The sequence below is a fragment of the Sarcophilus harrisii genome, chromosome 3 (genome assembly GCF_902635505.1).
Source record: "Sarcophilus harrisii chromosome 3, mSarHar1.11, whole genome shotgun sequence".
In the NCBI taxonomy this organism is placed as follows: domain Eukaryota; kingdom Metazoa; phylum Chordata; class Mammalia; order Dasyuromorphia; family Dasyuridae; genus Sarcophilus; species Sarcophilus harrisii.
The window spans coordinates 577,776,039-577,787,310 of record NC_045428.1 but is presented as its reverse complement, the minus strand read 5'-3'; the positions used below and the strand labels follow the sequence as shown (position 1 = coordinate 577,787,310).

The 11,272-nt window shown below is 48.8% G+C and overlaps 1 protein-coding gene across 1 annotated transcript; it reads left to right on the top strand.

The window, feature by feature from the left end:
• The first annotated feature begins 1,708 nt into the window (after positions 1-1,708).
• Positions 1,709-7,600, top strand: PHF13 (PHD finger protein 13). Its single transcript, XM_031962942.1, has 4 exons — positions 1,709-2,002; positions 3,197-3,298; positions 4,747-5,281; positions 5,872-7,600. The coding sequence occupies exons 1-4, from the start codon at positions 2,000-2,002 to the stop codon at positions 6,096-6,098; spliced, it is 867 nt and encodes a 288-aa protein (XP_031818802.1). The 5' UTR covers positions 1,709-1,999; the 3' UTR covers positions 6,099-7,600.
• Positions 7,601-11,272: the final 3,672 nt, after the last annotated feature.

The following is an 11,272-nucleotide window of genomic DNA, read 5'->3' as shown; positions in this document are numbered from 1 at the left end:
CCCGCTCTCCGCTCTCCGCCCCACCGCCTCCCCCCAGCGCCCCTGCCCGCCGTGCCGCCGACCGAAGTCCGGCGGGGCTGCAACGCCCCCCTCGCCGGCCTCCAGAGCCCACCCAGCGGTGCCGGGCGCCGGCAGCCGGGGCGGACCCCCATGCCCCGGCCCGACCCGGGGCCCCGGGCCCGCCCAGCCCCCACACCTCGTCCGCCGGGGACCTCCTCCCCCCCCCCCGAGGGAAGGACGCCGCTCGGCGCCTCCGCCCACCCCGAGGTGGTGCGCGCGCCGGGTGCAATGGGCCCCGCGCCCGCCCAGGCCCTTCAGCCGCGTCCCCTGCCCGGCCTTTCCTCTCGGCTCCCCCTGTTGCCCCCCCTCCCCTCCGGCCCTCGCGTCCCCACCTTCCTCTTCTTCCTCTTCTCGGTGCCTCCGCCCCCCGGGGCTCGATCTTGCTGGGGTGATCGTCCCCTGCCGTTCCCCCCAGCCCCGCGACCACCTTTGGCGTGGTCCCCGGGCTTCCCCAGGGTCTGGATCCACCCCCCCCCCGGAGTCGATCCGCCTGCTGTGTCCGTCCCCGCCCCGCACTCGGAGGCTCCTGCGCCACCTCCCACTCATGGGCCCCCCACCCTCTCCCGGGACTCGATCCCCTCCTGGCTCTCGAACCGCCCCCCCTCCGCTCGATCCCCTCCTGGCTCTCGTGGCGTCCCCCTCCCTCGCTCCCCCGGCCCGATCCCCTCCTGCCTCTCGTGGCGTCCCTCCTCCCCCCGGCCCGATCCCCTCCCTCGTGGCGTCTCCCGTCCTCCCTCCCTCCGTGGCCTTCCTCCCCTCGTGGTCGCCCCCCCCACGGCTTGCCTCTCGTGCCCCCCTCGCTTCTTCTCTCAATCTTCTCCGGTCTCATCCAGCCCCCATCCCCTCCTGCCCTCCGCCAATCCCCCCCCCTCTTTCTCCCTCCCGGCGCTCCCCGCCCTCCTGCCACTCGCGGGCCTCTCCCGAAGGAGGGAGGGCGCCCTTCCCCTCCCCCTCCCCCACTCGTGGGATCGGATCCCTTTCGCCTCTCCCCTCCCCTCCCCCCTTGTGGAGGTTCGGTCACCTGCCCCGGCCCCCTCCCTTCGGCCTTTGCGCCCCTTCTCCGGGGCTCCCTCGCTTGCTCCCTCCCCTCTGGCCCGTCCCTCTCTCCGCCCCCCTCCCGCCTCCGGGGCTTGGCCCCTCGCCCCGTCCGGCTTCCCGCACCTTCCGCGGGCACGGCCCCTCGGACCCCCTTCTCCCAGCCCCCTCTCCCCGGTGTCCCCCCCCCGCCCCCGCTCCCCGCCCCTCGGTCTCCGGGGGCGGGTCCGGGATCCGGGGCCGGCCGGGCGGTGGGGGAGGGGAACGGGGCCGCGCCGGGCTCTCCCCCTCGGGGCTGTTCGGCCCCCGCTTCAGGGGCCCCCGACCCCGCGCTCGTTCTGGCCGCGGGGGGAAGCCCGGTTGCCCGGAGTCCCTCGGCCGCGCCTGGAGACTCCTTCCCTCCTTCTGCCCCCCCTTCCCAAGCTTTGGCCTGCGGGCGTTGGGGGGAGGGGTTGCGAAAAGGGGGCAGAAATTTGCTGAGTCCGGCTTGGGGGGCGCGGGAGGAGTCGGCTTAGCGGCTTTCGGGGAAGCGGCGGGCCGGGCAGAAGCGGGGAAGTCCTGCGGAGGGGCGGCTTCGGCTCCCGGCGGGGCCCGGGGAGGGGCGGGAGAGCCTGCGGGAGCCCCCTTCTGCGGCCGGAGCCCGGGGCCCAGCGCCGGGCAGGGACTCGGCGTCACCTTTGCCTGACTTCCCTCGGGCCGGCACTTCTCACTTTTCCCAGCTTCCTGACCTACTTTCTTCCATTTCCCCCGCACTTGAGGGCTCTGCATCCCCTGCAAGTTCTGGGGCGGCCCCGGGCCAGCCCTTGGGGGGGGGCAGTGCCGGCTCCCCATTCCCCCGCAGGTCGCGGCCTGGGCTGCCCCACGCTTGGGAAAAGTGAGGATTGGACGGGAAGTGACATTACAGATGGTGAGACTTGTGGGGGAACCTCCCAGATGCCCGAGCACTTCCAGCTGGCTGGGGGAGCTTTGTGTCCTGCGCCCAGGAGCTGGGGCCTGCCTCCCCTTCCAGAATCCGAGGGATGGTGGAAGGGTGACTGTGGGACAAACCCCTGGAGCATTTTGCAGCATGAGCCCCTGCTAAAGGCAGGTTTTACCTGGTAAAAAAAAAATCCCCTCTTTTCAGGGTGGGAAAGCTTGGGCCGACACACTGAAGTCACAAGGGGTGAAGGTTCTGTGCTCACAAGTCTGCTTCCCTGGCTTAAAACCTGCAAGGAGACCCCGAGAAGTGGGGATGTCTCTGGAAAGTCTCCACAAACTAAAAGGATACAAAAATTGCCTTTTTTGAGTCCCTAAAGAGCAATGGGAGCATTAACTGCTGCAGCAGTGAGTGAAAGGAAGGGATTTAACGTGGAAAATGACCAAATCAGGAGCTCAAGCCCATTTTAAATGCTCTAGGTAGAGTTGCAAGCAGCAAGCGCTGTACTATATCTTGACTAGTTTCTCCTGGTATATTGTAGATGCTGGTCCTGGTCCCCTTTTCAATTGGATATTTTTATCCGAAAACAACTATTTTCTCTTGATCTAGACTTGGTTTCTCCTGATTCTTTGATGGATTTCAGAATGTAATGGGAACTATTCTTTGTGTGTGTAAGTGTAAATGCACATATATGCACATACAACATATGTGAAATGTGTTACGTTTCCAAGATGTACAATGTACTTTAATGTTATCGTTTGATTTTTACAAAGTAATAATGTGGTAGAGATAGTCACCAAATAGCACTTAGTACAGTGCCTGGCATAGAGTAGGTGCTTAATAAAGGTTGATTGGCTTCTTCAGGTTAGAGATTTCTCAGGTGAAGAAACTCCTCTCCCAATTCAGGATAGCCCCTGCTCAGCATATTAGAGCCTCGGAGAATCCGGAGAGATGTTTCCGAGGCCATCTGGTCAGTCAGGGTCAAAGGCAGGGCTTGACTGGTACTCATTATTCCCATTTTGTAGATGAGGAATCAGAGACGGAAGGGTTAATTGACAAACTAGCAAAAGATTGCCTGCTTGAAAATCAAAGTTTTTCTCTTCACTCTGCTGACTGGAGGGGTTAGTTGCTTATTCCAAATTCAAGTTTTCAGTTTCTAACTGTGCTTCCTTCTTATCTTAACAGGAATACTCCCCCAGTTACAAGAGGAGGCGAACTGTGGAGGATTTCAACAAGTTTTGTACCTTTGTCTTGGCATATGCTGGTTACATCCCTTATCCAACAGAGGTAATTTCCAGCCCTTTCCCTTACTGCAAAAATCTCCCTTAAAAAAGTTATGTTTTTTTGAGCCATAGTTTCTCCTTTTCCTCTCTTAAATGACTCAAGGTGCGTCCTAGCCATTAAAAAGCTGGGACCCAAACTCCTGAGGAAGCTTTATTGAAAGGACTTTAATTTAAGCTGAATTTCAGAACGTAATACTACTTAAGGTGCTTGTGCATATAGATATCGTTGAATATGTACACATACATGTAGCACTTTGTTTCTAGGAAATTGTAAATTTGACAAAAGCGATCCTGGTGTCAGACGTTAGAGGCACCTTTCAGGTGGTCTCATCCAACCTCCAGTTACAGAGGTGGAAGTGGTGTGAAGGCCCCTGTCCAAGACTACAACATAGTGGGAGGGGAGTGGCTATACCCCCAGCCTGGGACTTTTTCCATGGCATGACAACCACTCCCTTGCTCCTTTTGGGTTTGGGGCAAACTCTTTCTCCACTTGAGCTTTAAAAAAGCAGGACTATGTGGGGAGGGGGAGGATTGGAAATGTCTGATTACAGTTTGGGCCAAGTCCCTCTCTCTGCTTTTCTTCTCCCTGTAGGCTAAGTGAGGTGTTTGTACCAGTGAGATGTTGCTTTTTAGACCAGGCCTGAGTGGTCTCGAGCAGCCACAAAGCTCAGGTCACTACTTTCCTCAGTTAGCGAACTTTGGTTAGGAGCTTGCTCCAGGCCAAGGATTGTTACACTTGGGGACAGAGATGCAAAAGCGAAATGTCCTCCTTACCAAGAGCTTCCACTCTGATGGGGAACTGAGGAGACGATACTTTTTGTTGTTCAGTCACCTCTGACTCCTCTGTGACCCTGTATGGGGTGTAATGGCATTTCCTTTTGGCCATTTCTGTCTCCAGTGAATCAGGGCACGTGGAGTTAAGTGACTTGCTCACAATCACAGCTAGTCACATTTGAACTCAGGTCTTCCTGAGTCTAGCACGTCATTATGTATGTAAATAGCTTTGGTTCCTATAAAACTCTAGGATGTCTCCAGTTCTCTCAGGGGCCAACAGAAAAGTTTCAAAATGGAATTAATTAAAATTAATCTTTAATTCAAAAGAAATGAGTTTATATATATTATAAGGTGAAAAAAGATAACGAGAGCTAGGGGCCTTAAAAATCATTCAGTAGGAGGATTTAAGGGAATCCATTTTAAGACAGAAAACGGGGAAGTTCCAAAGTCCTAGGCTAGCTGTCTGGATGGGGCCCCTCTCCCCAGACATCTTCAGGCTGGATTGGACCGTTTACATCTGAGACCGTAATCAGCAGGGGTCATAATGTACACGCTATCAAGGAGATGCGCGGGTGGTTTGGGTGACTGGGGCCCTGTCAGCAGTTCCTGCCTCGGGGAGCGATCCGGCCCGGTCCCGGCAAGGGGTTGGCTCAGCCAGGCTCGGTTCTTCTCTTGCAGGAGCCTCCTCTGAGGAGCAGCCCCAGCCCTGCCAATAGCACGGCCGGGACCATCGACAGCGACAGCTGGGATGCCAGCTTTGCGGATCTGCCCTCCTCCGTGGCCCTACCCGTTGCCGACCGCTGCTTTGGCCACTTGCAGCCCTCCCTCCTGCAGCGAGCCAAGCCCAGCAACTTCCTCATGGACAGAAAGAAGACGGACAAGCTGAAGAAGAAGAAGAAGCGCAAGCGGAGGGATGCGGAGATGCCCATGGAGGAGGAGTACATGGGTGGCCTGCTGAAGCTGGAGCCGGCCGACACCTACGCCCCGAGGACGGCCAGCCCTGACCTGCAGGACATCCCCGCGGCCAGCAGCGACCCCTGCTCGGGCTGGGATTCCGACACCCGCTCCAGCGGCTCGTGTGCGGCGGCCACCCCAGAGGAGGTCAAGGAGATTCAGACAGAAGGCAAACGGACTGTCATACGGCAGGGCAAGCAGGTGGTGTTCCGGGACGAAGATAGCACCGGGAACGATGAGGACATCATGGTGGACTCGGGTAGGTGCCCTCAAAGCAAGGTCCTTCCTGGCCATGGGGGGAAACAAGCGCCCCCCAGATAATGAGGCGGGGCAGAGAGCTCCAGGCTGGAGGTACAAATTTCCCTGCTGCTGACTGCCTCAGTTTCCTTATCTGTAAAATGAGGACCCATAAGATCCTCTCCCCTGAGGCCTTCAAGGGCTGTTGTGAGGATAAAATGAGAGAAAAGGTAAACATTCTTGGTTAATGTTAGTGTGGATGCTATCTGTTATTAATGAAGGGGCAGGGCCTGGGGTTGCCCGAGAAGAAAAGACCCTGTGAGGGAAGAGAAGGACTTGGGGAGTGAGAATTGGAGAGCTTTCTTCTGAGGAAACAGAATGAACCTCGGCCAGGACAGCTGGTGTCACGTCCTGTTCTGCCCTAAGCCGAGAGGGAATCATCCCTGCCAGGCTCCAGGGACAGCTTTGTTCCTTTGGGAAGAGCAGTTGTCTGGGCCCCTTCAAGAGACAGAATTCAGTCTCCTTAGCAAAGGAAGTGGGGAGATTGTCATACTTATGTACTCCCCCTCCCCCGCTCCCTGCCCTTACTTACCGATTTCTGTTTTTAACTAGACGATGATTCCTGGGACCTCGTCACCTGTTTCTGCATGAAACCTTTTGCCGGGCGGCCGATGATTGAATGTAACGAGTGCCACACCTGGATTCACCTGTCCTGTGCAAAAATCCGGAAATCCAACGTCCCCGAAGTGTTTGTTTGCCAAAAGTGCCGGGACTCCAAGTTTGACATCCGCCGCTCCAACCGCTCCCGAATGGGATCCCGGAAGCTCTTTCTGGACTGACTGGTTCGGGGCACGACTTCAAAGCAAGGATTAGAAGGGCCGGTGTTCTTTGGGGTCACTTTTTCCGAATCTGAGCACGGAACTGTTAGCGCACGTGATGTAGCCATCCTCGCCCTTCTGACATCGAGGTGCCTAAGCAGAAGGACGGGTTGTCCGAGGTACATACAAACTGTACATAGCCGGTGATGACGTAGAATCTTTGTTGGCCAAAGCTGCTGCCGGGGCCCCAGGCTCCACAGCCAGAGCGGTCTCGGCACTGCTGTGTTGAGCTCAAAATGAGGGTGTGTGGTGGTTGTGAGTCTTTTCCCCACTTTGGACCGCAGGGGTGGGGCTGGGGGGGTGAGGGTGGGGATGGGGACAGTCCTCCCCGGAGGGAGGAAGACATCTCTCTGGTTTCCAAGGATTCAATAAGTGAACAGCCATACGTGTTAAGCTTCCCGAGTATAAGTCTTTACCATAAGTGTCTGTATAGGTAGCCTAACGTTGCTCTTTCCTTAGCAAACAGTTCCCCAGCCTGCTGCCTCTGCCTGAGAAGGGGGGGCCAGTCATCCTAGGTCGGTTGCAAGGGACTTCCTCTTGTCTTGCTTTGGGGAGACTGGGCCAGTGACTCCCCCTGCAGGACTCAGCTGCTCTCTGGTAGATTGAGAGGAATAGCACAGGGCTGCTTCTGTTGGGGCAGAGCCAGGATGGTCTTTTAGATGAAGGGGGCCTGAGTTCTTGATACAAGTTCCCATTTTGCACGATGTTTAAAAAAAAAAAAAAGATTTTTTTTTTCTTTTTTTTTTTCCTTTTTAAGAATTTCTTGTTTCTTTTTCTTTTCTTTTTTTTTTTTTTATTTGCACAATCCAGCCAAACTGAGTTTGGCATTTTTCCTGCCTGGTTTCCCCTTTGTCTTTGGGACATGTTGGGCGGCAAAGCGGAGGTGTTCTCTTTAGAGTGAGTGGGAGCAGGCTGGTCCCCTCCTCCTTTCTTCCCCCAAAGAGTACCAACCCTCCCCATGATATAGGCAGTTGTCACTGGAGATTAGTAGTGGTCTTATTTTAGTGAAAAGTGTCCTGAGCAAAGCCAGGGATCCCTGTTTCCCAAAGGGCAGGTTGAGGAGTCTGCCTCTTATACAGGGTGGATTGCCTTTGGGCGTCCTCAGAGCAAGGGGAGAACTTCAAAAGCCCTTGGCTTCTCCAGTTGCTGAGAGTTGATTGAGTACTGGCACTCAGGTATTCTGTGGCATTTGTGCAAGGTCCTGTTGTTAACCACTCCCCAGCCTCTGTAGCTTTAAAACTCCTGATGTGATCCACAGCAGGAAGATCCTGATTGTGTTTGGCTATGGAAGGTCTGGGGAATTTGGGGCTCTGCTCCAGGATCACCCCCACTGCAGAACCACTGGCTGATTCTGCTCCTTGGTTAACAAGAGAAGGACCTGAACTTTTTTTCTCCTTAAATGACTAAGTTGACAAATAACTGTATGTAGCCGCTGTTCAAGGCCTTGTTTAAAAAAAAAAAAACAAAAAAAAAACAAAAAAAATTTAAAAATTAAAAAAAAAAATAGCAAAAAGCTCCTCATCCCTTGTAAATGAATGAATGTTGTTCTTTGGAAAGCGTGGGAAGGGGTAAGTGGGATTGAAGTTAGAAGTTTTATTTCTTCCACCCCTCAGCCCCCAAAATGGGCTCAGCCGACCTCCCCCACAGAAGTGCTATGGGCTTTCATAGTGGTGGTTTTTTTTTTTTTTTTTTTAATTAATGGTAGGGGCTTGAGATCAAGCTTTCTTTTCTCAAGGAAGAGCTGTTTTATTTTGTTGAATCCAAGCCCCTTTTAGGTCTGGTGTCTTTCACACCCTTGCCCAGCCGGCTTTTTTTTTTTTTTTTTTTTTTTAAGTTCATTTTACCATTTGAGCAGAAAAAAGAAGAAATTGAGTTCCTGAAACCTGGTTCGACATGAAGAATCCTAAGGGCGCAAAGTTAAATCATAGGTTACGATTTTCAAAGTGCATTTTGAAACCGCCCAGCTTCCACGAGGGCATGGCATCTACCAGACACTCAAGAGGCATTTGCCAAAGATCTGCCCCCTTTCTGCACCAAGAGAAATAACCAAAGTTTCAAAATCCTCTTTTCGTTTGTTTGTTTGACATTTTTATTCCACAAAGTGTTAGGAGTGCTCAAAAGCAAACCTTGAGTAGCTCAAGTTGGGGTCCCCAGTTAGAGAGCCGCGACCATCGGCCCTGGGGGCTGGGGTTCGTGGGGGTTTCTTGTCTGGAAGTGTCTCTTGGGAAGGCCTACAATGTTCATCTCGTGATTTTTGTCCAGTGGGTTCCGAGTCTGTTCCCTCCACAGACCTATCCCGGTGGGTGGCGTCTGAAAAGCCAGGCGAGTTTGTTGCTGTGTTAGATTGAGCTGGGGCAGCTGCAATCGGCTTATTTTATGCAAATTAGGTGTGCCCCCTCTCGGGGCTCCTGGCAGGTGGCCGATGGGAGTTGAGGGGAAGGGGAAGGATGTCTCCAGAAGTTAGGGGCCCCTCCTGGGCTTTGGCCAGGCCAGACACTTAACATCGTTTACATGGTTCTGTGTAATTATAAAGTTTATGTGTATAGAGAAGCTGTTTCTGTGAAACTGTATATTTTGTAAATAAATATATTGATACTTTGAAGTTCAAATTAAGTCTCAGGTGTGTGTGTTTCTACTGAGAAGAAACTTGCGCTTGGGGTCACAATTTTAGGATGATGAGCACTCCTGTACCTGGCATTGCATCTCCTGGGCTGTCCTGTCTTTCTGTCCATTGGTCCCTGTTCCTCCCCTCTCGGGGCCCAAAGCGTATGCTTTCTCTTCTGGGATGTCTCTAGTGACTTAACACACACACACACACCTTGGTGCTTCTTTCTTCAAAAGATTTATTTATTTTGGCTGGAACAGAACGTTCGAGATCATCGAGTTCAACCATTTCACTTTATAGCCACGGAAAGAGGTGAAATGACTTTGTCACAAAATTCGGAAGTGATTGCTAGGAAACAAAACTGGTTTTCCTAGCCTAAAAGACTTCACTCTGTTCTAGAATTCTGAAGTCCATCAACTTGTAGAAGAAAACAATCACACCTGTATTTTCACTAACTTCTAAATGAAATTTAACATTTTCTGAAATGATTTTAAAACCTTATTCTGAGAAGGTTGTAGATTCTACCAGGCTGCCAAAGAAGTCCACATCACACACACAAAGTTAAGAACTTCTGATCTAGAAAGTAATTGTATACAAGTTTCCCCTGGTAGCCTGTAAACTTTGCGTGGGGCCCAGCACAGTACCTGGTACATAGTAAACATTTAAATCTTCACTTTATTTAATGGAAAACTGAGCTCTGGCTTCATTTTAAACAGGACAGAAAGTGCCTACAGCACCCTTTGCATCCTCGCAGTTAAATTCTCAGAAACAAACCCCAAGAGAAGCAGATGGTTTCAGGTTTCTCCTTACTCTGGTAAAAATTTGACTCTAGTCAATCCAGTCTCCTTAAAATCTTTCTATAATATAATAATATAATTTCTTTCTATAATATAATAAGAAGATAACTTCTTATTAGAAGGGCCCCTGGATTCTGGAGGTGTTTTGCCCAAAGGCCATAAACTTTGACAAATTCTACCAACCTGGAAAGGTTTTGATTAAAGTCCTGGCAACGTTCTTCATGAAAAACGGTCTAGTATGTCTGTGTGTGTGTGTATACTATATGTGTGTATATGTTACCATGTGTGTAAATACATGTGTGTATGTGTGTTTATATATACTATGAGTGTATATATACTATGTGTGTGTGTATATATATGTATATATATGTATGTGTGTGTGTATACTATGTGCATATACTATATGTGTATATATGTATGTATGTTAACTATGTTTATATATTACTACGTGTATGTATGTGTGTGTAGGTATACACTGTGTGTATGTGTGTTTATATATACTATGTCTATATATGTATGTCTGCATATATAGTATGTGTGTGTATATATATACACACTACATACATAATTATATATTTTACTTATAGTATATATTATTTATTGTGTAACTATATATTATGGGTTAATTGTGTATATATATTGTGTTTATAAATTTATACATGTGTGTATATATTACTTGCTATAGGTGTGTAATATATACATTTAAATAAAACTGATTATATATGCTTTGTGTAATATTCATGTAATAACATACATGTAGTGTATATATATGTATGTATATATAAGGTATATAAACAGAATATAACCAGGTGTATATATATGTGTGTGTATATATATTTAAGTGTGATATTTATATATAATAATTTATATATATACATTCTATGAGGTCTAATAATGGCACATATATTGTGTGCATACACATGGTGTGTTCTAATGTATGGATACAACATTACAGTACTATACACAGTGGCACAAACCACATATACATATGTGTGTATAGATACTATTTAATGTGTGTATATTATACTGTATGCATGTAATACAATAACCCATGCATAAACACTAGGATATACCAATATACATTATTATTATGATGTAAACAAATATATTTACAATGCCACATATATGTGTGTGGTATGTATATACCTCAATAAAATAATATCTACCATGTGTATATATATTGATGTTACATACATAGTATATATAACAGGTGTATTATAATACACACTACATAGTTTATACTGGATCATACACTATGTATTGTTCATATATATACTTTATGTGTGTACATATATACTATGTGTGTATATGTATGTATATATTATATGTGTGTACATACATATTAGTATATATGTGTATACTGTTATATATGTATACTGTGTTTGTGTGTGTATATATACTGTATGTATGTACATATATATACTATGTTTGTATATATATATATATATACACTAATATATATGCAGTGTCATACTATACATACACATAATATAATACTGTTTATTACTCATGTTTGTGTGTATATATACTGGGCAATATATATGTATTAAAATGTCCTGTATGTTATTTATATAATAACATATGTGTGTGTATCAAATATATACATATATAATATATTATATATATAAATATATAATATATATATTATATTATACATAACATATATATACTTGTTATAATATTATACCTATATATGTGTTGTTATTATATACTTTAAGTGTGCACATATACTA

Bases quoted from the DNA above. Each gene is read 5' to 3' on its own strand.
- PHF13 (XM_031962942.1), top strand. The intron at 3,299-4,746 runs GTAATTTCCAGC...CTTCTCTTGCAG, and splicing joins ACATCCCTTATCCAACAGAG to GAGCCTCCTCTGAGGAGCAG. The intron at 5,282-5,871 runs GTAGGTGCCCTC...GTTTTTAACTAG, and splicing joins GGACATCATGGTGGACTCGG to ACGATGATTCCTGGGACCTC.